General features: G+C 54.0%; 1 protein-coding gene across 1 annotated transcript in view; it reads right to left on the bottom strand.

The window, feature by feature from the left end:
• The window catches only part of LOC137437736 (polycystin-1-like protein 2), a 262,258-nt gene that overhangs the window by 74,669 nt on the left and 160,189 nt on the right, over positions 1-27,400 (bottom strand). Inside the window, exon 13 of the mRNA XM_078766376.1 lies at positions 8,943-9,175. Within this exon, the coding sequence (XP_078622502.1) occupies positions 8,943-9,175 (233 nt within the window). The remainder of the gene's footprint in view (positions 1-8,942; positions 9,176-27,400) is intronic.

Raw genomic sequence — 27,400 nt, 5'->3', positions numbered from 1 at the left:
TCCACACCCAAACCTGAGCCTGGACAATGTCCTTCCACACCCGAACCTGAGGCTGGACAATGTCCTTCCACACCCGAACCTGAGGCTGGACAATGTCCTTCCACACCCGAACCTGAGGCTGGACAATGTCCTTCCACACCCGAACCTGAGGCTGGACAATGTCCTTCCACACCCGAACCTGAGCCTGGACAATGTCCTTCCACACCCGAACCTGAGGCTGGACAATGTACTTCCACACACGAACCTGAGCCTGGACAATGTCCCTCCACACCTGAACCTGAGCCTGGACAATGACCTTCCACACCCAAACCTGAGCCTGGACAATGTCCTTCCTCACCCGAACCTGAGCCTGGACAATGTCCCTCCACACCCAAACCTGAGCCTGGACAATGTCCTTCCACACCCGAACCTGACCCTGGTAATGTCCTTCCACACCCGAACCTAAGCCTGGACAATGTCCCTCCACACCCGAACCTGAGCCTGGACAATGTCCTTCCACACCCGAACCTGAGCCTGGACAATGTCCTTCCACACCCAATCCTGACCCTGGACAATGTCCTTCCACACCGAAACCTGAGCCTGGACAATGTCCCTCCACACCCGAACCTGAGCCTGGACAATGTCCCTCCACACCCGAACCTGAGCCTGGACAATGTCCCTCCACACCCAAACCTGAGCCTGGACAATGTCCTTCCACACCCAAACCTGCTGCTGGACAATGTCCTTCCACACCAAAACCTGACCCTGGACAATGTCCTTCTACACCCAAACATGAGCCTGGACAATGTCCCTCCACACCCAAACCTGAGCCTGGACAATGTCCCTCCACACTGAACCTGAGCCTGGACAATGTCCCTCCACACCCAAACCTGAGCCTGGACAATGTCCTTCCACACCCGAACCTGAGGCTGGACAATGTCCCTCCACATCCGAACCTGAGCCTGGTCAATGTCCTTCCACACCCAAACCTGAGCCTGGACAATGTCCTTCCACAGGCAAACCTGAGCCTAGACAATGTCCTTCCACACCCGAACCTGAGCCTGGACAATGTCCCTCCTTCCCGTACCTGAGCCTGGACAATGTCCCTCCACACCCAAACCTGAGCCTGGACAATGTCCCTCCACACCGAAACCTGAGCCTGGACAATGTCCCTCCACACCCGAACCTGAGCCTGGACAATGTCCCTCCACACCCGAACCTGAGCCTGGACAATGTCCCTCCACACCCAAACCTGAGCCTGGACAATGTCCTTCCACACCCAAACCTGATGCTGGACAATGTCCTTCCACACCAAAACCTGACCCTGGACAATGTCCTTCTACACCCAAACCTGAGCCTGGACAATATCCCTCCACACCCAAACCTGAGCCTGGACAATGTCCCTCCACACTGAACCTGAGCCTGGACAATGTCCCTCCACACCCAAACCTGAGCCTGGACAATGTCCTTCCACACCCGAACCTGAGGCTGGACAATGTCCCTCCACATCCGAACCTGAGCCTGGTCAATGTCCTTCCACACCCGAACCTGAGCCTGGACAATGTCCTTCCTCGCCCGAACCTGAGCCTGGACAATGTCCCTCCACACCCAAACCTGAGCCTGGACAATGTCCTTCCACACCCGAACCTGACCGTGGTAATGTCCTTCCACACCCGAACCTAAGCCTGGACAATGTCCCTCCACAGCCGAACCTGAGCCTGGACAATGTCCTTCCACACCCGAACCTGAGCCTGGACAATGTCCTTCCTCGCCCGAACCTGAGCCTGGACAATGTCCCTCCACACCCAAACCTGAGCCTGGACAATGTCCTTCCACACCCGAACCTGACCGTGGTAATGTCCTTCCACACCCGAACCTAAGCCTGGACAATGTCCCTCCACAGCCGAACCTGAGCCTGGACAATGTCCTTCCACACCCGAACCTGAGCCTGGACAATGTCCTTCCACACCCAATCCTGACCCTGGACAATGTCCTTCCACACCGAAACCTGAGCCTGGACAATGTCCCTCCACACCCGAACCTGAACCTGGACAATGTCCCTCCACACCCCCAACCTGAGCCTGGACAATGTCCCTCCACACCCAAACCTGAGCCTGGACAATGTCCTTCCACACCCAAACGTGAGGCTGGACAATGTCCTTCCACACCAAAACCTGACCCTGGACAATGTCCTTCCACACCCAAACCTGAGCCTGGACAATGTCCCTCCACACCCGAACCTGAGCCTGGACAATGTCCCTCCACACCTGAACCTGAGCCTGGACAATGTCCCTCCACACCCAAACCTGAGCCTGGACAATGTCCTTCCACACCCGAACCTGAGCCTGGACAATGTCCTTCCACACCCGAACCTGAGGCTGGACAATGTACTTCCACACCCGAACCTGAGCCTGGACAATGTCCCTCCACACCTGAACCTGAGCCTGGACAATGACCTTCCACACCCAAACCTGAGCCTGGACAATGTCCTTCCACACCCAAATCTGAGCCTGGACAATGTCCTTGCACACCCGAACCTGAGCCTGGACAATGTCCTTCCACACCCAAACCTGAGCCTGGACAATGTCCTTCCACACCCAAACCTGAGGCTGGACAATGTCCTTCCACACCCGAACCTGAGGCTGGACAATGTCCTTCCACACCCGAACCTGAGCCTGGACAATGTCCTTCCACACCCGAACCTGAGGCTGGACAATGTACTTCCACACATGAACCTGAGCCTGGACAATGTCCTTCCTCACCCAAACCTGAGCCTCGACAATGTCCCTCCACACCCGAACCTGAGCCTGGACAATGTCCTTCCACACCCAAACCTGAGCCTGGACAATGTCCTTCCACACCCGAACCTGAGGCTGGACAATGTCCTTCCACACCCGAACCTGAGGCTGGACAATGTCCTTCCACACCCGAACCTGAGCATGGACAATGTCCTTCCACACCCGAACCTGAGGCTGGACAATGTACTTCCACACGCGAAACTGAGCCTGGACAATGTCCTTCCACACCCAAACCTGAGCCTGGACAATGTCCTTCCACACCCGAACCTGAGGCTGGACAATGTCCTTCCACACCCAAATATGAGCCTGGACAATGTCCTTCCACACCCGAACCTGAGCCTGGACAATGTCCTTCCACACCCAAACCTGAGCCTGGACAATGTCCTTCCACACCCGAACCTGAGCCTGGACAATGTCCTTCCACACCCAAACCTGAGCCTGGACAATGTCCTTCCACACCCGAACCTGAGGCTGGAGAATGTCCTTCCACACCCGAACTTGAGGCTGGACAATGTCCTTCCACACCCGAACCTGAGCCTGGACAATGTCCTTCCTCGCCCGAACCTGAGCCTGGACAATGTCCCTCCACACCCGAACCTGAGGCTGGAGAATGTCCTTCCACACCCGAACCTAAGCCTGGACAATGTCCCTCCACAGCCGAACCTGAGCCTGGACAATGTCCTTCCACACCCAAACCTGAGCCTGGACAATGTCCTTCCACACCCAATCCTGACCCTGGACAATGTCCTTCCACACCGAAACCTGAGCCTGGACAATGTCCCTCCACACCCGAACCTGAACCTGGACAATGTCCCGCCACACCCCCAACCTGAGCCTGGACAATGTCCCTCCACACCCAAACCTGAGCCTGGACAATGTCCTTCCACACCCAAACCTGAGGCTGGACAATGTCCTTCCACACCAAAACCTGACCCTGGACAATGTCCTTCCACACCCAAACCTGAGCCTGGACAATGTCCCTCCACACCCGAACCTGAGCCTGGACAATGTCCCTCCACACCTGAACCTGAGCCTGGACAATGTCCCTCCACACCCAAACCTGAGCCTGGACAATGTCCTTCCACACCCGAACCTGAGCCTGGACAATGTCCTTCCACACCAGAACCTGAGGCTGGACAATGTACTTCCACACCCGAACCTGAGCCTGGACAATGTCCCTCCACACCTGAACCTGAGCCTGGACAATGACCTTCCACACCCAAACCTGAGCCTGGACAATGTCCTTCCACACCCAAATCTGAGCCTGGACAATGTCCTTCCACACCCGAACCTGAGCCTGGACAATGTCCTTCCACACCCAAACCTGAGCCTGGACAATGTCCTTCCACACCCGAACCTGAGGCTGGACAATGTCCTTCCACACCCGAACCTGAGGCTGGACAATGTCCTTCCACACCCGAACCTGAGCCTGGACAATGTCCTTCCACACCCGAACCTGAGGCTGGACAATGTACTTCCACACGCGAACCTGAGCCTGGACAATGTCCTTCCACACCCAAACCTGAGCCTGGACAATGTCCTTCCACACCCGAACCTGAGCCTGGACAATGTCCTTCCACACCCGAACCTGAGGCTGGACAATGTACTTCCACACGCGAACCTGAGCCTGGACAATGTCCTTCCACACCCAAACCTGAGCCTGGACAATGTCCTTCCACACCCGAACCTGAGGCTGGACAATGTCCTTCCACACCCAAATCTGAGCCTGGACAATGTCCTTCCACACCCGAACCTGAGCCTGGACAATGTCCTTCCACACCCAAACCTGAGCCTGGACAATGTCCTTCCACACCCGAACCTGAGGCTGGACAATGTCCTTCCACACCCGAACCTGAGGCTGGACAATGTCCTTCCACACCCGAACCTGAGGCTGGACAATGTCCTTCCACACCCAAACCTGAGGCTGGACAATGTCCTTCCACACCCGAACCTGAGCCTGGACAATGTCCTTCCACACCCGAACCTGAGGCTGGACAATGTACTTCCACACGCGAACCTGAGCCTGGACAATGTCCCTCCACACCTGAACCTGAGCCTGGACAATGACCTTCCACACCCAAACCTGAGCCTGGACAATGTCCTTCCTCACCCAAACCTGAGCCTGGACAATGTCCCTCCACACCCAAACCTGAGCCTGGACAATGTCCTTCCACACCCGAACCTGACCCTGGTAATGTCCTTCCACACCCGAACCTAAGCCTGGACAATGTCCCTCCACACCCGAACCTGAGCCTGGACAATGTCCCTCCACACCCGAACCTGAGCCTGGACAATGGCCCTCCACACCCAAACCTGAGCCTCGACAATGTCCTTCCACACCCAAACCTGATGCTGGACAATGTCCTTCCACACCAAAACCTGACCCTGGACAATGTCCTTCCACACCCAAACCTGAGCCTGGACAATGTCCCTCCACACCTGAACCTGAGCCTGGACAATGTCCCTCCACACCCAAACCTGAGCCTGGACAATGTCCTTCCACACCCGAACCTGAGCCTGGACAATGTCCTTCCACACCCGAACCTGAGCCTGGACAATGTCCTTCCACACCCGAACCTGAGGCTGGACAATGTACTTCCACACCCGAACCTGAGCCTGGACAATGTCCCTCCACACCTGAACCTGAGCCTGGACAATGACCTTCCACACCCAAACCTGAGCCTGGACAATGTCCTTCCACACCCAAATCTGAGCCTGGACAATGTCCTTCCACACCCGAACCTGAGCCTGGACAATGTCCTTCCACACCCAAACCTGAGCCTGGACAATGTCCTTCCACACCCGAACCCTGAGGCTGGACAATGTCCTTCCACACCCGAACCTGAGGCTGGACAATGTCCTTCCACACCCGAACCTGAGCCTGGACAATGTCCTTCCACACCCGAACCTGAGGCTGGACAATGTACTTCCACACACGAACCTGAGCCTGGACAATGTCCTTCCACACCCAAACCTGAGCCTGGACAATATCCTTCCACACCCGAACCTGAGGCTGGACAATGTCCTTCCACACCCAAATCTGAGCCTGGACAATGTCCTTCCACACCCGAACCTGAGCTTGGACAATGTCCTTCCACACCCAAACCTGAGCCTGGACAATGTCCTTCCACACCCGAACCTGAGGCTGGACAATGTCCTTCCACACCCGAACCTGAGGCTGGACAATGTCCTTCCACACCCGAACCTGAGGCTGGACAATGTCCTTCCACACCCGAACCTGAGGCTGGACAATGTCCTTCCACACCCGAACCTGAGTCTGGACAATGTCCTTCCACACCCGAACCTGAGGCTGGACAATGTACTTCCACACACGAACCTGAGCCTGGACAATGTCCCTCCACACCTGAACCTGAGCCTGGACAATGACCTTCCACACCCAAACCTGAGCCTGGACAATGTCCTTCCTCACCCGAACCTGAGCCTGGACAATGTCCCTCCACACCCAAACCTGAGCCTGGACAATGTCCTTCCACACCCGAACCTGACCCTGGTAATGTCCTTCCACACCCGAACCTAAGCCTGGACAATGTCCCTCCACACCCGAACCTGAGCCTGGACAATGTCCTTCCACACCCGAACCTGAGCCTGGACAATGTCCTTCCACACCCAATCCTGACCCTGGACAATGTCCTTCCACACCGAAACCTGAGCCTGGACAATGTCCCTCCACACCCGAACCTGAGCCTGGACAATGTCCCTCCACACCCGAACCTGAGCCTGGACAATGTCCCTCCACACCCAAACCTGAGCCTGGACAATGTCCTTCCACACCCAAACCTGCTGCTGGACAATGTCCTTCCACACCAAAACCTGACCCTGGACAATGTCCTTCTACACCCAAACCTGAGCCTGGACAATGTCCCTCCACACCCAAACCTGAGCCTGGACAATGTCCCTCCACACTGAACCTGAGCCTGGACAATGTCCCTCCACACCCAAACCTGAGCCTGGACAATGTCCTTCCACACCCGAACCTGAGGCTGGACAATGTCCCTCCACATCCGAACCTGAGCCTGGTCAATGTCCTTCCACACCCAAACCTGAGCCTGGACAATGTCCTTCCACAGGCAAACCTGAGCCTAGACAATGTCCTTCCACACCCGAACCTGAGCCTGGACAATGTCCCTCCTTCCCGTACCTGAGCCTGGACAATGTCCCTCCACACCCAAACCTGAGCCTGGACAATGTCCCTCCACACCGAAACCTGAGCCTGGACAATGTCCCTCCACACCCGAACCTGAGCCTGGACAATGTCCCTCCACACCCGAACCTGAGCCTGGACAATGTACCTCCACACCCAAACCTGAGCCTGGACAATGTCCTTCCACACCCAAACCTGATGCTGGACAATGTCCTTCCACACCAAAACCTGACCCTGGACAATGTCCTTCTACACCCAAACCTGAGCCTGGACAATATCCCTCCACACCCAAACCTGAGCCTGGACAATGTCCCTCCACACTGAACCTGAGCCTGGACAATGTCCTTCCACACCCAAACCTGAGCCTGGACAATGTCCTTCCACACCCGAACCTGAGGCTGGACAATGTCCCTCCACATCCGAACCTGAGCCTGGTCAATGTCCTTCCACACCCAAACCTGAGCCTGGACAATGTCCTTCCACAGGCAAACCTGAGCCTAGACAATGTCCTTCCACACCCGAACCTGAGCCTGGACAATGTCCCTCCTTCCCGTACCTGAGCCTGGACAATGTCTTTCCACACCCGAACCCGAGAGTTTGGATTTTAGAAAGTGTTGGACGATTCATGGAATATGAACATTTATGAAAAATGAGTTTCTTGTGATTTTCAAGTCAGAGATCCGTTTGAAAACGTTGGAGGAGGGGGGAATGCAGGTGAGTTTCGGGAATGTAGGAAGGAAGAATTGTGAGAGATGGAATTTTTATTTGAAATGAAGAGATTTGGTGTGCAAATAGAAAGAAACCTTTTAAAGAAGAAGAAGAAAAGTGTGTTATAATATACAACAGAAAACAACACTTCAGGGAAAAGTTTAAACATTTTTAAACGAAACCGTGAAAACTATCTGGGGAAATTCCCTAAATGAAGGCATGAAGGATTCCTTCGGGGGATTAATGATTCCAGCACTGGTTCAGAAGCAGGAACAGAAGAATAGGATATTGATAGAAAGGAAAGCAGAGAACGAAGGACAGGGAGGTGTATCAGCTCTTTCACGAGCCTCGATTCAGTATACAAAAAAAATAAAAAAATAAAAAATGTGTTGGTACGGGAGGAGAGTCCTACTTTTAAAATTATTCGTTAATATGTTTTTTTTGAAGGTTAGGTGAACGTGGATCAGAGGAAGAAGGAGAAAGTTGAAAGAGTGTGGTGAAAAATGGAATTGGAAAGGTGTCTTTTGGCTGGAGAGGATCGAGTTATGAAGGAAAGAGAGGAAAAAAAATGGGTGGGGTGAAACACGTGGTCGAAGAACGAACGAACATAAACAAAGAAGGAAATAAAATGTAAAAAATGGAGTTTTGTTATTTTTTATTAATACTTCAAACAAAGGGTAAGATGTTCAAGGAAGTATGGGGTGAAAAGAAAGAGTGGAAAAACAGTGAGAGAACGAAAGTAAATGGACCACAAACGACCGCCGAGAGGAGACAACAAGGCCTGGAGGGACCAGGCCTGAAAAATGCGGCAGGAAACAAGCGACGATTATATACAGGTATGCACGATTTACACCGAGATCTTCCTAGAAACACACAGTTGCCCCTCACACCATAAAATAAAACTAGAGTTTTGACAAAAATACAAAAGGGAAACAATACTTAACTTTGATGACGTGGAGAGCTTGGAAAAAAGACAACCTCCCCGGCAAAACCGGAAGTGGACAGAATTTGCCAATTTGCCAGTAAATTGTAAGAATTGTATCCCTCATTCCAGTGTGGTCGACCACCAAGTTTTCATTGGAACATTTGTGTTTGCATTTTGGTATATTGTTGAGATAGGGACACAGTGTGCGGTCAATATGCGAATACCTGCTTTGCCTTTGTAATCATTTACATTTCATTTTTGCTTATATTTTACTGAAAACGTTTTCTCCAAAATTCCCATCGTTTTTTTTCTTTTTTTAAAAATAACAAAGCATGTTATAGTGTATTCCAATGGCAGTGATTCTTCTCACCTGTTTAAAGGATTTTCCAGTCAGTTGGTAGAGTGTCTCAAAGAATCGATATGGATATTCATCATTGCTGGCATACACAACAGCAAGTACAACGATTATGTACAAGAGACTCAGGTAGAATTCTCTGCGTCGTTTCTCGGCTCGAAGTTCATTGACCCGACTTGCTTTGGACACAACTGGCGTGTCATCAATGTAATCTTCTTCAGGCAGGTTCAACACAGGTTTTTTAGAAACTGCGCAAATAAAAAGAATGTATACCATCAAATTAACGGAACAAATGAAGTGGAAAGAATATGCCAGAAAGACTTGTTGATAAAATGTGTGATGCGCGTCACAAAAAAAGAAAAAGTTTCCAATCATCAACGACAGCATAAATTTGAGCATCTAAGAAGCAAACTAGGAGGTCAGGGTCCAGTCGAGTTACCTGCACAAAAAGGAATCTTTCAGGATCAATATGCTTTTGGATTTTAATGGTAGTTCTGAACCAGATGACACTGATCCGTGTTCATCGGGAGTCGGAACTCGTGATATATTTTTTTCTCATCATGTAGAAGAGCCCAGTTTTCTTATCTGGTTCTTGTTTAACAGCTTTACTGAGGATATTCAATGAAATAGGAATAACGCAGAAAGAAACGAATAATTCTGAGCCACAATGTTAAAATAATTGTATCAAGTACATTATGTGCATTGCTAAAAAATTGTTTATACAGAAAAATCACATTTGTTAGCTTCCTTAACAGCTTGATGCAATCAAGAAATACCAACATTTCATTGCAAGAACTTCCAGGAGAAACTTTCTTGATTAAAACCCCATGAAATAGGCGAATATTGTTTCTTTATTAGCCCACGTTGGACTTATGGATTGGGTCTCGTCCGTCCGTCCATCCTTCCGTCCGTACGTACGTGCGTCCGCAACCATATCTTGGAGATGCATGGACCGATTTTGTTCATACCTGGCACAAAGACAATGCATGACGGAACACGTGCACACATTATTTTGTTTCGAGATGCAATCCAAGATGGTTGACTAGCGGCCATTTTAGTCATAAAAAACCTGATGTTGAACACGTCCTCAACCATTTCTCAGACATGCATTTACTAATGTTGTTTAAACTTGTTACACAGATAATGAATGATGGCTTATACATGCACGTCATTGATTTTCGAGACCAGATCCAATATGGCCGACTGGCGGTCATTTTGTTACTGAAACGTGTCCCTGTGGCGGACACAAAAGCCCACTGGCGTGGTGACATCATTCCACGCACCAAGTGGGCGGTGGCCACGCCCGAGGGGTAGGCGTGGCCTCATGATATACCCCGGGCGACCAGCCCGGAGGAGGACAGTGTTACAGTGTAGTCTTACAATAAAGACGTTTATATGTTACCGCTTGTCCGCTTCCTCCTTGCTCACAAGCAGCGCGCGTAACGCCGCGCTTTACTGGTGACCCTCGACGTTGGATCTGCCGGAGCGATCCTTCCACACGCGACGCCATCGCCATGGCCGCCTTCGTCAAACTTCCGGAATTTTGGGAGGCTCAGGCCGAAGTCTGGTTCGTCCAGGCCGAAGCCCAATTTCAGCTTCGGCACCTCACCGGCGATGACACGCGCTACTGCCACGTCGTCGCCTCCCTCGGGCCCGGCACGGCCGCTCGAGTTGTGTCCGTCCTTCGCCACCCACCGGACGGCCACAAGTACGAGGCACTCAAGCGGCTACTCCTAGCCACGTTCAGCCTCACGGACGACGCACGGGCCGACCGCCTCCTGGATCTCCCCGAGCTCGGTGAGACGCGCCCGTCGGTCCGAATGGACCATATGCTGTCACTGTTAGGCGACGAAGCCCCCGGTTCGCTATTCCGGGCGCTTTTCCGTCGCCAACTTCCAGCGCAGGTTCGCCTCGCGTTGGCCGGGACCGGGCTAACGGAACCCCGAGCATTGGCGGCCGAGGCGGACAAGTACTTCGCCGCTTCGGACACGCGGGCGAGCGTTGGCGTGGCCGTCACGGCCTTCGACGCTGCTGTTCCACAGCATCATCTTCTACAGCACGCTGAGTTTCAGCAGCATGCTGATACGCACCTCGTGAACGCTGCCACGCCCCGCCCACGGCCGCGGCGAAAACCGCCACCGCGGGGAAACCCGTCGACTCCACCGGCCTGGCGGAGCCAGCCGCGCTCCTCCAGCTCCACCACCTGGTGCTGGTTCCACGCCAAGTTCGGCCACGAAGCTCGGCGGTGTCATCCGCCGTGCTCCTTCAACGGGTCGGGAAACGCCCGGGCCGGCGCTCAATTGTGGCGATGAGCGCCGGCCGTTCGAGCAGCCTGCTGTTCATAACGGACACCTTCTCCGGGCGCCGTTACCTGTGCGACACGGGAGCACAGGTGAGTGTCATTCCCGCCGGCACGTCAGACAAGCACGCCGCGGGTGGGGGCCCCGCGCTGCTTGCCGCGAACGGGACGCCCATCCGTACGTACGGAAAACGCTGCCTCTCTCTGCGGTTTGGAGGGCAGGTTTTCCGATGGACGTTCGTCACCGCCGACGTGCCCATGGCACTGCTTGGCGCGGACTTCCTGTGCGCTAATGGGCTCCTGGTCGACGTCAAGCGCAGACGGCTTGTCCAGGCCGAGACGTTCAGCTCGCTCGCATGTGCGTTGCCCAGCTCAACGAGCGGCTTGCCAAGCGGCTTGCCGAACGATTCGGTTCCGGCCACGTTGGTCTGTACGCTTCCGGCAGCGGACGCATTCACCCGCCTCCTCGCCGGCTTCCCGGCCCTCACGCGGCCCACCTTCTCGGCGGGGGCCGTCAAGCACGGGGTGGCCCATCACATCCCCACCGTCGGGCCACCGGTCTACGCCCGGGCACGCCGCCTCGAGCCGACGAAGCTGGCGGTGGCAAAAGCGGGGTTCGCTACCCTGGAGCGACTCGGCATCGTTCGGCGCTCAGAGAGCGCTTGGGCGTCGCCGCTGCACATCGTGCCGAAGCCCGGCGGGGGATGGCGACCGTGCGGGGACTATCGCCGTCTCAATGACGCCACGACTCCCGACCGCTACCCCGTCCCCCACATTCAGGACTTTTCCGCCCGTTTGGCGGGCAGGTCCTTCTTCTCGAAGGTGGACCTCATACGCGGCTACCATCAGGTCCCCGTCAGGCCGGAGGACGTCCCGAAGACGGCGGTCATCACGCCATTCGGACTCTTCGAGTTCCTGCGCATGCCCTTCGGTCTGAAGAATGCGGCTCAGGCGTTCCAGCGACTGATGGACAGCGTCCTGCGCGACTTGGATTTTGTCTACGTCTACCTGGACGATATCCTCGTCGCCAGCGCGTCCCGCGAAGAGCACCTACGCCACCTCCGCACGCTCTTCGAACGCCTGGGCCAGCATGGCCTGATTGTGAACCCCGCAAAGTGCCGGTTCGGCGCCGCCACAATCGATTTTCTGGGGCACCGTGTCACCAGGCACGGAGCCGTCCCCCTGCCGGCCAAGGTGGAGGCGGTGAAGGGGTTTCCGCGCCCCCGCACGATCAGAGGGCTGCAGGAGTTCCTGGGCATGGTGAACTTTTACCATCGGTTCCTGCCCCGTATCGCCCAGCTCCTGCGCCCCCTGCACGAAGCTCTCCGAGGTAAGCCGGGCAAAGGCGACGTTACCTGGACCGAGCAGATGGACACGGCGTTCACGGGCGCGAAGCTCGCCTTGGCTAACACCACCATGCTCGCGCACCCGGCGCCCGATGCACCGATCGCCCTCACCACCGATGCCTCGGACTACGCGGTGGGCGCGGTGCACGAGCAATGGGTGCGTGGAGCTTGGCAACCGCTGGCGTTCTTTAGCCGGCAGCTTCGCCCGCCCGAACGCCGTTACAGTACCTTCGACCGCGAGTTGCTCGGACTTCACTTGGCGGTCAGGCACTTCCGCCATCTGCTCGAGGGCCGGGCGTTCACTGCCTTCGTCGACCACAAGCCGCTGATCTTCGCGATGGGCAAGGTCACCGAGCCGTGGTCGGCCCGGCAGCAGCGTCACCTCTCGGCCGTGTCCGAGTACACGACGGACATCCAGCACGTCGCGGGGAAGGACAACCCGGTGGCGGATTGCCTTTCCCGGGCCGTCGCCCACGCAGTCCACCTCGGCATCGACTATGCCCGGATGGCAGCGGACCAGGCCGCTGACCCCGACGTCCAGGCCTTGCGGACCGCCGTCACGGGCCTCCGCGTCACCGAGGTGCCGTTCGACGGCGCGGGCGCGGCGCTCTTGTGCGACGTCTCCCTCGGGCGTCCTCGCCCCATTGTGCCCGCGGGCTGGCAGCGCCAGGTGTTTGACGCCATCCACGGCCTGTCCCACCCGGGCGCGAGGGCCTCCCAAAGGCTGATCGCCGACAAGTTCGTCTGGCATGGCCTCCGGAAGGCCGTCCGCGGCTGGGCCAGGACATGCCTCGCGTGCCAGCGCGCCAAGGTGCACCGGCACACCCAGGCCCCGTTGGCCCCGTTCACGGTGCCGGAACGCCGGTTTGACCACGTCCACGTGGACCTGGTGGGACCTCTGCCCCCCTCGCGGGGTTTCACCCACGTCCTCACCATGGTGGACCGCACCACCCGGTGGCCGGAGGCCGTGCCCTTGGCGTCGACAACGGCGGCCGATGTCGCGCAGGCTTTCATCGCCACCTGGGTCGCCCGCTTCGGCGCCCCCTCAGACATCTCATCCGACCGCGGCCCCCAGTTCACCTCGGAGCTCTGGGGGGCGGTTGCGCAGGGGCTCGGGGTCCGGCTGCACCGAACCACGGCCTACCACCCCCAGGCTAACGGCCTGTGTGAGCGATTTCACCGCTCATTGAAGGCCGCGCTCCGGGCCACCCTCCGCGACGGCGGCTGGGTCGACAGGCTCCCCTGGGTCCTGCTGGGCCTCCGGACGGCGCCCAAGGAGGACCTGCGCGCATCCGCGGCGGAGTTGGTCTTCGGGCAACCGCTGCGGGTGCCGGGCGAGTTCCTCCCCGACTCCACGGCACCATGGTCCGCGGCACAGCAGCGCTCCGCTCTGCAAGAGACCGCCCAGAGGTTCGCCCCGGTGCCAACGGCATGCCACGGGCACCCACCGACGCACGTCGCCCCGGAGCTTCGCACGGCGGAGTACGTCTTCGTCCGCCACGATGCCCATCGGACACCACTGCGGCCCCCGTACGACGGGCCTTTCCGCGTGCTGGAGACCGGGGCGAAGCACTTCACCCTGGACATCGGCGGTACTCCTGACCGCGTTTCGGTAGACCGCCTCAAGCCGGCCCACCTCGATGTGGACCATCCACCGCCAGTGGCCCGACCCCCACGTCGGGGCCGCCCTCCTGCGGGCGGACCCCCGGCACCGCCCAGCCCCGCCGCCACGTCGCCCCCCGGTCCTGCACCCATCCCAGGAGCAGCCAGGGGCATCCCACCTGGCATCCCTGCACCCCGGACGCCGCCGATCGCCAGGGGGCGCTTCGGCCGGGTCATTCGTCTGCCCCGCAAACTGGCCCTCCAGGTGCGCGGGAATTCTGGGGGGGCGCGTGTGGCGGACACAAAAGCCCACTGGCGTGGTGACATCATTCCACGCACCAAGTGGGCGGTGGCCACGCCCGAGGGGTAGGCGTGGCCTCATGATATACCCCGGGCGACCAGCCCGGAGGAGGACAGTGTTACAGTGTAGTCTTACAATAAAGACGTTTATATGTTACCGCTTGTCCGCTTCCTCCTTGCTCACAAGCAGCGCGCGTAACGCCGCGCTTTATCCCCAACCATTTCTCGACATGCATGGACCGACTTTGTTCAAACTTGGCACAAGGACAATACACGAGACCATATGTAGGCGTAAGGTCTGGCGATATGGAGTTGTTCTCATTGGCTGGTATATTAATTTTATTAAATTTTCCTTGCTACTGTAGTTTAATGTCCAGCGAGAGATTGTTGTGTGATTTATGGTGATTTGTGCCAGGAGGGTGATAAAATGTAAAATTAAGTTTAGTTGTTGGCCACCGGAAAACCGGAAATCGTAAGCACGCTTCCGCCCTGACCGCCGTGGAGAGAGCAGGGTTTTGGCGCATTCTCAAGCCCAGCCATAAACGGGGAGTGTGGTCACCGGTGTTGGGTGGATTCGCCTCTTCACCCAGGAAGACCGTTATCTTTGGGTTCGGTTGTTATTCGGAGTTTGGAGTCGAATGACCCAAGGACTCGTGTGAGTGGTAAATGCGTCACTTTGTGTCGATTGATTCAGAGTTATTAAATTATCTCAGAGATCCGTGGGCTGCAGGTGTGTTATTACCGTTCCGATTGATTTTATTTTTACCGGAACTAATGACGTGACCCGTATGTTCACTCTTATAAAAAGGCGCTCCTCTGTGTTCCTCATCGGCAAAGAAGGCGCCATTTTCGGTTGTTGAGTTGGTGATCTGTGCGGGCTCGTAATGGGGGTGCAATTACCTTAATCAGGTTGCGTAGGAATTGGCAAAGCAACCGATGGTAATGTATGGATGCAGCACGGAGACGCATGTTTTAGCCACAATGACGACAGTTGCATTATTGGCTGCAGTAATTCGGAGCTATTGATGTTGGTGCACGTGTTGATGTCTCGGGGAGATCCTTGGTAACAACCCAGGTGATGCTGTGTTACAGTTCGGTATGCTTGATGTTATTGGTTCCAGTATTACATGGCTATTGTTGTTGACACACATGTTAGTGTATCGAAATGTGTTGCTTACCAAAGATGTTAATTGTTATTAATCATTATGTACCTGATTATTGTTCCTATTGTGGCGGACACGAAAGCTCACTGGCGTGGTGACATCATTCCGCGCACCAAGCGGGCGGCGGCCACGCCCGAAGGGTAGGCGTGGCCTCAGGATATACACCGGGCGCGCAGCCCGGAGCGCGTGAGTGCTACAGTGACCTCTTGTCAATAAAGACACTTTTGTTTTAACCGCGTTGTCCGCTTCCTCCTTGGTAGCAAGTCGCGCGCGTAGCACCGTGCTTCATTGGTGACCTCCGACGTTCTGGTCAGCCGTCACTGACCACCCGAACCCGCCACAGCCATGGCAACCAACGCGGTAGCGATAAAGCTCCCCGGGTTCTGGGAAGCTCAGGCGGAGATCTGGTTCCTGCAGGCCGAAGCCCAGTTCAGGCTTCGACGCATCACGGCGGACAAGACACGCTACTGCCACGTGGTCGCCTCCCTCGGGGCCGGCACGGCCGCCCGCGTCGTATCGGTCCTGAGGAACCCACCGGCCGACGACAGGTACGAGGCGATCAAGCGTCTCCTCCTCGCCGCGTTCGGCCTCACGGTGGACGCACGGGCCGATCGCCTCTTGGACCTCCCCGAGCTCGGTGACACGCGACTGTCGGTCCGATTGGACCATATCCTGTTGCTCATGGGCGACGAAACCCCGAACGCTCTATTCCGGGCGTTATTTCGACGCCAGTTGCCGGCACGAGTACGCCTCGCATTGGCCGGTTCCGCGACAATGGAACCCCGAGCGCTCGCGGCCGAGGCCGACAAGTTCTACGCGGCTTTGGACACGCAGGCAAGTTTCGGTGCGGCCGTAGCGGCTCCCGAGCCCGAAACTGCTGCGGGTGCCCACCCCTACTACGCGACGCACCGCGTAGCCGCTGAACCTCCTGCGGGTGCCCACCCCTACTCCGAGGGGCGCCTCGTGGCGGCCGCCATGCCCCGCCCACCACCACCGCGGAAACCGCGGCCTCCGGCTTCGCCGCAAACCTGGTGTCATTTCCACGCCAGGTTCGGCCACGAGGCTCGGCAATGTCGCCCGCCGTGCTCATTTGGCAGGTCGGGAAACGCCCGGGCCGGCCCTCGGTAGTGGCACTGAGCGCCGGCCGATTAAACAGCTTCCTGTACATAACGGACACCTTATCCGGGCGCCGTTACCTGTGTGACACGGGAGCGCAGGTGAGTGTCGTTCCCGCCGGTACGTCCGACAAGCAGTCTGCGGGCCGGGGCCCCGCGCTGCTTGCTGCCAACGGTACGCCCATTCGCACGTACGGAAAACGCTGCCTTTCTCTGCGGTTCGGAGGGCAGGTTTTCCGATGGTCGTTCGTGACTGCCGACGTGCCTATGGCACCGCTCGGCGCGGACTTCTTCTGTGCCAATGGCCTGTTGGTCGACGTCAAGCACAGAAGGCTTGTCCAGGCTGAGACGTTCAGCTCGCTCGCTTGCGCGCTGCCCGCCTCGTTGAGCAGCTCACGGAGCGGCTCATCAAGCGGCTCGCCGAGCGGCTTGCTGAGCGGTTCGGTTCCGGCCAGGTTCATCTGCACGCTTCCGGCAGCAGACGAATTCACCCGCCTCCTCGTGGGTTTCCCGGCCCTCACGCGGCCCACCTTCTCGGTGGGGACCGTCAAGCACGGGGTGGAACATCACATCCCCACCGCCGGGCCACCGGTCTACGCCCGGGCACGCCGCCTCGAGCTGACGAAGCTCGCGGTAGCTAAAGCGGAGTTCGCTACGCTGGAGCGGCTCGGCATCGTGCGGCGCTCCGAGAGCGCTTGGGCGTCGCCGCTCCACATCGTGCCCAAGCCCGGCGGGGGATGGCGACTGTGCGGGGACTACCGCCATCTCAACGCCGCCACCACCCCCGACCGCTACCCCGTCCCCCATATTCAGGAATTTTCCGCCCGCTTGGCGAATATGTCCTTCTTCTCGAAGGTGGACCTCATACGCGGTTACCACCAGGTCCCCGTCAGGCCGGAGGACATCCCGAAGACGGCTGTCATTACGCCGTTCGGCCTTTTCGAATTTCTTCGGATGGCCTTCGGTTTGAAGAATGCGGCTCAGGCGTTCCAGCGCCTCATGGACAGCGTCTTGCGCGACTTGGATTTCGTCTACGTCTATCTGGATGACATCCTCGTCACAAGCGCGTCCCGCGAAGAGCACCTCCACCATCTCCGCACGCTCTTCGAATGCCTGGGCCAGCACGGCCTGATCGTGAACCCTGCCAAGTGCCGGTTCGGTGTCAATGAAAGCGACTTTTTGGGGCACCGCGTCACCAGGCACGGGGCCGTCCCCCTACCGGCCAAGGTGGAGGCGGTGAAGGGGTTTCCGCGCCCCCGCACGATCAGGGGGCTCCAGGAGTTCCTGGGCATGGTAAACTTTTACCACCGTTTCCTGCCCCGCATCGCCCAGCTCCTGCGCCCCTTGCATGAGGCCCTCCGGGGGAAGCCGGGCAAAGGTGACGTCACCTGGACTGAGCAGATGGACGTGGCGTTCGTGGGCGCGAAGCTCGCCTTGGCTAACGCCACCATGCTCGCGCACCCGGCGCCCGATGCACCGATCGCCCTCACCACCGACGCCTCGGACTACGCGGTGGGCGTGATGCACGAGCAATGGGTGCGTGGAGCTTGGCAACCGCTGGCGTTCTTCAGCCGGCAGCTCCGCCCGCCCAAACGCCAGTACAGTACCTTCGACCGCGAGTTGCTCGGGCTCCACCTGGCGGTCAGGCACTTCCGCCATCTGCTCGAGGGCTGTGCGTTCACGGCCTTCGTCGACCACAAGCCACTGGTGTTCGTGATGGGCAAGGTTGCCGAGCCGTGGTCGACCCGGCAGCAGCGTCACCTCTCGGCCGTGTCCGAATACACGACAGACATCCGGCACGTCGCGGGGAAGGACAACCCGGTGGCGAATTGCCTTTCCCGGTCCGTTGCCCACGCGGTCCACCTCGGCATCGACTATGCCCGGATGGCGGCGGACCAGGCCGCCGACCCCGACGTCCAGGCCTTGCGGACCACCGTTACTGGCCTCCGCGTCACCGAGGTGCCGTTCAACGGCGCGGGCACGGCCCTCTGGTGCGACGTCTCCCTCGGGCGGCCTCGCCCCATCGTGCCCGCGGGCTGGCAGCGCCGGATTTTCGACTCCACCCACGGCCTGTCCCACCCGGGCACGAGGGCCTCCCAGAGGTTGATCGCCGACAAGTTTGTCTGGCATGGCCTCCGGAAGGCCGTCCGCGGCTGGGCCAGGACGTGCCTCGTGTGCCAGCGCGCGGAGGTGCACCGACACACCCAGGCCCCATTGGCCCCGTTTGCGGTGCCGGAACGTCGGTTTGACCACGTTCACGTGGACCTGGTGGGACCTCTGCCCCCCTCGCGGGGTTTCACCCACGTCCTGACCATGATGGACCGCACCACCCTGTGGCCGGAGGCCGTGCCTTTGGCGTCAATGACGGCGGCGGACGTCACGCAGGCGTTCATCGCCACCTGGGTCGCCCGGTTCGGCGCCCCCTCGGACATCTCGTCCGACCGCGGCCCCCAGTTCACCTCGGAGCTCTGGGGGGCGGTCGCACGGGGGCTATGGGTCCAGCTGCACCGCACCACGGCCTATCACCCACAGGCTAACGGCCTGTGCGAGCGGTTCCACCGCTCGTTGAAGGCTGCGTTCCGGGCCACCCTCCGCGATTGCGGCTGGGTCGACAGGCTCCCCTGGGTCCTGCTGGGCCTCCGGACGGCGCCCAAGGAGGACTTGCGCGCATCCGCGGCGGAGTTAGTCTTTGGACAACCGCTGCGGGTGCCGGGCGAATTCCTCCCCGACCCTACGGCACCTTGGTCCGCGGCGCAGGAGCGCTCCGCGCTGCAGGAGACCGCCCGGAGGTTCGCCCCGGTGCCGACGGCGCACCACGGGCACCCACCCACGCACGTCGCCCCGGAGCTTCGCACCGCGGAGTATGTCTTCGTCTGGCACGCCGCCCCCCGGTCCGGCACCCATCACGGGTACAGCCGGGGGCATCCCAGCTGGCATCCCTGCGCCCCGGACGCCGCCGGTCGCCATAGGGCGCTTCGGCCGAGTCATCCGTTTGCCCCGCAAACTGGCCCTCCAGGTGCGCAGGAATTCTCGGGGGGCGCGTGTGGCGGACACGAAAGCTCACTGGCGTGGTGACATCATTCCGCGCACCAAGTGGGCGGTGGCCACGCCCGAGGGGTAGGCGTGGCCTCAGGATATACACCGGGCGTGCAGCCCGGAGCGTGTGAGTGCTACAGTGACCTCTTGTCAATAAAGACACTTTTGTTTTAACCGCGTTGTCCGCTTCCTCCTTGGTAGCAAGTCACGCGCGTAGCACCGCGCTTCACTATTGCATTTACAGCATGTTGCTGCCCCTTGTTCTTATCTTGTGTTCCCTTCAAACCAAAACATTCATTAAACGACTGGAAGAAGACCTCGAGTTGGCGTGCAACTTATAGCGGCTCCACATACATGTGCTGAGGATTTTGTTTTGTAATCTGACTCAAGTGAAGACGTTTAGTTGAGTCAGAGTTGTCATTTAGAACAACTAAAGAGTGTTACTAAAGATGGCCGACTTCAACTCCATACAGCTAAATGAGTAAAACCACGGGGGCTATGACATTTTATGTCTTTTTCTTCTGGTTTTCCTAAATAGCGGTGTTTTCTCGGGAACATTTCCGGCTGGATGAAAAACGGTTCCTTTTCTGAAATTATGTAATTCATGTCCAGCATGCTACCTGTGTGTTGTATCATTTGTGTATCTCATAGGGACAAGCTTCTTTTGTTGGGGGACTTCAACACCCGAGTGGGTCGTGATTCTGCTGCGTGGAAAAAGGAGATCGGACACCACGGCATCGGCAAAGAGAACTCCAACGGCACTTTGCTGTTGACGCCATATTCAACCAACGAACTCGTCATCACCAACTCCTTGTTCCAACAAACTGATAAGTACAAAGCTGCATGGATGCATCCATGCTCGAAACATTGGCACCTCGTTACCCTCGTCAGAGGACAGGGGATTGCATTTGGGTCAGTTTGTTTGTTTGTTTGTCTGCACAGAATTTTCTCTGCAACTGTTGGTCTGGTCGCCAGGAAATTTTCACCATAGCTGTGCCTCTTGTATATATTTTTAATATTTATGACGTGATAGGTCACGCAGTACGGGCGCCATCTTGGAAAAACCAAAATACTTTGCACCTCTATATCTCCGAAAGCGCTGAATAGAAAAACTTGAGACATGACGCATTGTAAAGAACTCCCCATGGGGAATAGCATATGTTAATGATTATGTCATATGTGCCTCCATTATGACGTCATAATTCGACAAGTACAAAACTTCAGCCGATCAGGATGAAATTTCTTGAGCATCATCGAGGGATAAATTGGTGGAGAGAAAGAATAATGACATCATCGGTCACGTGGTTCAGCCGCCATATTTTTATGGCGTAGCCCATAGGACAAAGCCGTCTAGAACAGTGTTTGTCCGTTTCTATGTATGTATGTATGTCCCCTCAAACGTATACCAATCAGAGCTGTGGATCTGGTCACATGACAGGGTGATGTGATTATGTCTGATGTCATTACGGCGGTACGGCGGCTGACTCTCCACACTCCGCCATTTTGATTCCAATTAGTTCAAGCCGAACATATCGTCAATCCTGTCATATATCACAATCGCCATGCTCTACCTTTATGTTTTTCATTCAGTGTGAAACACAAACAAACCGATTGTTAAAGTGACCATGAAATATGGAAAGCATACACATTAGGGCTCTTCCAACAAAACAGTACATATAGGCCTCAGGCTTTATGCCTACACTTTGGACAAATTAAGCCCAGGTTTATTAATACAGTCATGTATCGTTTCAGTAGTATCGTTTTTGTAATATGACCATAACATATGTAATAATAATAATACAGTAAATATGACCATAACACTTTAATCCCAATGTCGTGAATACAAAGTTAATGGATTGAAGCGGTGTATGGTTCATGATTCCATGATTAGTGGTGTACGGACTAACAACCACGGAAGTAAGGAATTCGCCTCGGTTTTTTGAGAGCATGTTATTATCCCAACCCTAGTGGGGTATAATCTAGATTACAGTAGATCTTCGCTCAGTTCTGTAAGTAAAACTTACCTCATGGATGTCGGGATTCCTCCAAATTTCTTTTTATAATGTTATAAACAGCCTTAGCGACTGTTAAAAAAGCTAATCATGTGTGTTTATGGTTTATAATATTGTACAAGCCCGGCTACGCCGCTGTTAGACTTTTGGTCTTGTTTTAACACAAAAGCTTTAAAACGACTAAAACCCCTTTTTCTCCGAAACGGCTGAACAGATTGAGGTGAAACGTTACATGCATGATCGCATACCCATGACAAACAAAAGGTTCCATGATCATGACGTCAAAGGTCACATGGTTTCACGGCTATTATTTTTTTGAAGAATAAACCTTTAAAAAGCCACCCCTCCAGAATGGCTCAACAGATCAAACCTTCACACATATGTTCCCCATGCCTTGGGGATACCATGCTGTCCTTGAATAATTCATACGTCACATGGTTTGTTGGCCATGTTGGATTGAATGACAATATCTATTTTTAAACTATCTCTTGAGCCGCTAAATTGATCGATGTGAAACTTCAAAGTAATGTAGTAGGCATAAAGTGAAACATGTGTTAAAAATTTTAATATGATTGGTCTTATGGTCTGGCAGCAAGAAGTTGTTAATGTTTGAAGAAGAAGAAACTCTACTAGATTATCTTCTCCAGCCATGTGAGTTTCCAATATATCTATTAATTATGTACTGTTTGAAGTTAGTTGCATTCTATCTATTAATTACGTACATCTATTAATTATGTACTAATAGGAATGTACCTTTCGACACTTTGGACTGCTGAGACCCATTGCACCTTTGAAGAACCTTTAAGACCCCCCAATACCCCAAATACTCTGAAGACCCTTAAATACCATGAAGAACCAGAGGACCCTGATGACCCAAAAGACCCCGAGGACTCAAAGGATCCCGAGGACAGCCTCATTAAAATATATATATATTTAAAATAAAACACTGAATTCATTTTTATAAAGAGGACGCAATGTGTCACACGTGTCTGATGAAAGTGGGGCTGTACAAAATAATGAAAAAATGTACAAAAACACCCCACAAAATACACCTCACAAACATGTCCTGGCGAGGGTCTGCCATCTCTGATTTCTCTTTCTTGTTGATTTTGTCATTGTCAGGCAACGCGACTGGCATGATGTCAAGCACACACGTCATGAGAGGCTCCGACTGTTGGTCAGACAACAGGCTTGTTAGGAGTGAAATATCACTCAAGATCAAGCCTCATGTGAGAAGGAAATGTCTCATGGCTGCTTCAAAGCTCAACAATCACCAGCTGAAATGCAGCGACGTGCAATCACAGCTTCAGCATCATCTCAATGCCACCTTGGAACAATTGGATCTACCTACTACCAATGATGAAGTGGGATAGGCCATTTTACAAGACATCACCTGCAGCTTCTGATGTTCTCGGTTTCATTAAGCATAGTCACAAAGACTGGTTTGATGAGAACGTCTCCCAGATCAAAAGTTTACTTAACTCCGTGCATGAGGCTCATCTTTGCTGGATTGCCGACAAAGGCTCAGTGAGCAAACACTCCTCTTACCTGCAATTTAGGAGACACACACAATCAAGACTACGTTCCATGAAAGACAGCTGATGGGCAGCAAGAGCGGAAGAAATTCAGGAGGCAGTCGATACAAAGAATCCCAGGCGCTTCTATGCTGGTCTAAAGGAAGTCTGTGGACCATCTTCTCGTGGTATCGATGCACTCTGTAGCTCACATGGCCAGCACCTTATCACAGATACAAACAATATCCTGGAGTGCTACACTGAACACTTTAAGGGTGTCCTCAATTTCCCCTCCTCCATCTCGGATGCGGCCATTGACTCTCTTCCGCAGCAGCCTATATTAGAAGACCTTGCCCACCCTCCGACTAAAATAGAGACCACCAGAGCCAAGAGCTATCAAAGAGATGTCATCTGGAAAGGCCCCTGGTGACGATGGTTTCCCCGATGAGGTTTTCAAGTTTGGCGGTGTCGACCTCCTCACCCGACTGACCCAACTCTACAATACCATCTGGAATGAGGAATCAGTACCCCAGTCTTCAAAGATGCCACAATTGTTCCCCTGTACAGATGCAAAGGTGAAACGCCAACTACTGTGGCATGGCCCTTCCATCTATTGCTGGGAAAATACTTGCCTGCAGGATTCTTAATCGCATATCACCAACAATTGTCAACAGCATCACCCCGGAAAGCCAATGCGGACGTGGCACGACCGATATGATATTTTCTGCTCGTCACCTTCAGGAAAAAACAAATAACATCGCGATCTATACATGGTCTTCATCGACCTTACAGAAGTGTTTGATCTGGTCAGTAGAGAAGGCATGTGGAAGCTACTGCACAAAGTCAGCTGTCCCACTAAATTGATCACCATCATCAGAACCATCCTTCCACGATGGCATGGTTGATTGTGTGAGGGACAGTGGATGCCCTTCCACAATGGCATGGTTGTGTGTGTGAGGGACAGTGGATGCCCTTCCACAATGGCATGGTTGCGCGTGTGAAGGACAGTGGATGCCCTTCCACGATGGCATGGTTGATTGTGTGAGGGACAGTGGATGTCCTTCCACGATGGCATGGTTGCACGTGTGTAGGACAGTGGATGCCCTTCCAAGATGGCATGGTTGATTGTGTGAGGGACCATGGGTGCCCTTCCAAGATGGCATGGTTGATTGTGTGAGGGACAGTGGATGCCCTTCCAAGATGGCATGGTTGCTCGTGTGAAGGACAGTGGATGCCCTTCCATGATGGCATGGTTGCTCGTGTGAAGGACAGTGGATGCCCTTCCAAGATGGCATGGTTGCTCGTGTGAAGGACAGTGGATGCCCTTCCAAGATGGCATGGTTGCGCGTGTGTAGGACAGTGGATGCCCTTCCAGGATGGCATGGTTGCGCGTGTGTAGGACAGTGGATGCCCTTCCAAGATGGCATGGGTTGCTCGTGTGAAGGACAGTGGATGCCCTTCCACGATGGCATGGGTGCGCGTGTGTAGGACAGTAGATGCCCTTCCAAGATGGCATGGTTGATTGTGTGAGGGACAGTGGATGCCCTTCCAAGATGGCATGGTTCATTGTGTGAGGGACAGTGGATGCCCTTCCAAGATGGCATGGTTGATTGTGCGAGGGACAGTGGATGCCCTTCCAAGATGGCATGGTTGCTCGTGTGAAAGACAGTGGATGCCCTTCCAAGATGGCATGGTTGCTTGTGTGAGGGACAATGGATGCACTTCTGAGTCATTTCCTGTTACCAACAGCACAAATCAAGGCTGTGGCCTAGCTCCCCTATTATGTAGCATTGTGTTTTCCTCGATGCTTTATGATGCCTTCAAAGATTGCCCCCAGGGAGTGATGAACCAGCTTCGCACTGATGGTAGTGTCTTCAATTTGCAGCGTCTGAAGGCCAAATCCAGAATCACCAAAATGTTGCTCCATGATCTACTTTTTGCCGATGGCTGTGCAATCTTCAGTCATAATCTCGAAGATGTGCAAATCTATTAGCTCCTCCTAGTGGTACAATCTGCTCATTGCCATGGCCTTACAATTAGCCTCAAGAAGACTGAGGCTTTTGTGGAAGCCTAAAATGGATTTCCAACTGTTAGACTTCGATAGATATATATATATATATATATATATATATATATATATATATATATATATATATATATATATATATATATATATAGTCAATACAAATGAAGCTTATACTTTAGTGATAAATATTTCATCAAATCTGTGTCATGGATTATAGAAATTGCGTGTTTGCTGTATTTGGAAAATGAGGCTGACATTGACCATCTATGCAAGGAAAGAGATACAATGTTTGAGTGTTGAAATGTACAGAAGGTGAATGGAGCTGTTTTCATCAGACAAGAACAGATAAAGCCTCTGTGAGGTCATGCTGGCAAAAACAGCAAGTCTGCACTTCTTCATCTTAAGATACTTATCCTCAATGGTCTGAGGTGTAATGATAACCAGATGCCTCATTGAGTCCAAAGCGCCAGTATGTCTGCAAAGCCCCTGACCTTTCCTTCCTCAGTCTGACTCCCGAGACAGCTGGAGATTTCCTTTGTTCCCAAACTTACTACAAAAGGAACTGCATTCAACCACTCGCCAGAAGATTGGCTGGTCACGTTGTGTTGAACCTGTGAGTGTATACGTCGGTATAGTATTGTTAAACTTTGAGTTATCCTTGGTGTATTCGAGCGAATCTTCTCCGGAGGATTAAATCTTCAAATTGACGAAGGTGTATCGATTTGAATGTCCACACACCAAGAACGCACTTATGACCGGGATCCAATCTGCCCCGCTTTGATACAACCCTGCTTTCATTCGACATATGACTCATGACCTCCTCCTCCTCTTAAAATGTTTTTTTAAATTCTGGCTGCCAGACCGTGCAACCGATCACGGCCAAATTTTTGACATGTATTACCCTTGGGTACCAGATTATACTTGTAAAGTTTGACTTGAATAGCTTTGGCGGTTTCAGAGAAATAGTTATTTCATAGTTAGAGAAATTAGATATTATTTAGATATTATTTCATAGTTAGAGAAATAGTTAGATATTTTCCTTTGATCCAACATTTTCCTTTGATGGACCTGATTCTTTTGATTTTTTTTTTATGACCTATGATTTTTTTTTGGAACAACTTGGTATTTCCAAGGTTTGGGGAACATGTGTGTAAAGTTTCCACTCGACCTGTCCAGCCATTCTGGAGGAGTTTCTTTTGAAAGGTTTGGTCTTCAAAACATCAAACCTACCAGACCATGTGACCCACGATTTATCATTGATCACCCTATGTTTCCCAAATCCAGTAGATCATGTGCATGAAGTTCCACATCAATCTGGTCGACCGTTCTGGCGGGTTTTTTTTTTTTTTTTTAAAGTTTTAATGTTCAATCCAATATGGCTGCCGAACCACGAGACCTATGACGTCAAAGATTTACATTCTTGTCAAACATTGTTTCATAGATCATGCTCAAGAGATTTCAAACGGATCGGATTAAGCGTTGCACTTGTCGAATAATGATGTCATAATGGATGTACAGATGGCGTCATGGTTAACAACACTTATTCCGAATGCTGAGTACTTTACAATAAGCCATGTTTTAATTTTCTCCATCAAGCGGTTTTGGAGATACTAGGGCATGCCCGTACTATATATAAGCTAGGACGTGCCCGTACGTGGGTGCCCGTTCCTTGCCAAAAAAAAAAAAAAAAAAAAATTTGTGTAGGGGTGTGTGTGTGTAAACATCCTAGGGCGTGCCCGTACGTGGGTGCAAAAAAACATGCGTGCAAACAACAACAACAAAAAAAAACTTTGAAACCACGTGGCAGTAACGACCACAGAACCCCCCCCCCCTCTATTTACATGAATGGTTTGGTCCATTCGCAACGACCACAGAACCCCCCCCTCTATTTACATGCAATGGTTTGGTCCACTCGCAACGCCAAAGCGAACGGCGAACGGCTAAATCGCCATAGCTCGGTAAGTACTTGTCCGATTAATTTCAAACCTTGAAAAGGCACATCCTCGGGTCCCCAGCAATATACCTGGCAAGTTTAAAGTATATCGGACCCGTGGTTGTCG

The sequence above is a fragment of the Myxine glutinosa genome, chromosome 12 (assembly GCF_964187855.1).
Source record: "Myxine glutinosa chromosome 12, kmMyxGlut1.1, whole genome shotgun sequence".
Lineage (NCBI taxonomy): Eukaryota > Metazoa > Chordata > Myxini > Myxiniformes > Myxinidae > Myxine > Myxine glutinosa.
Note: the sequence above shows the minus strand (reverse complement) of the source record. Positions and strands in the feature narration are given on the sequence as shown.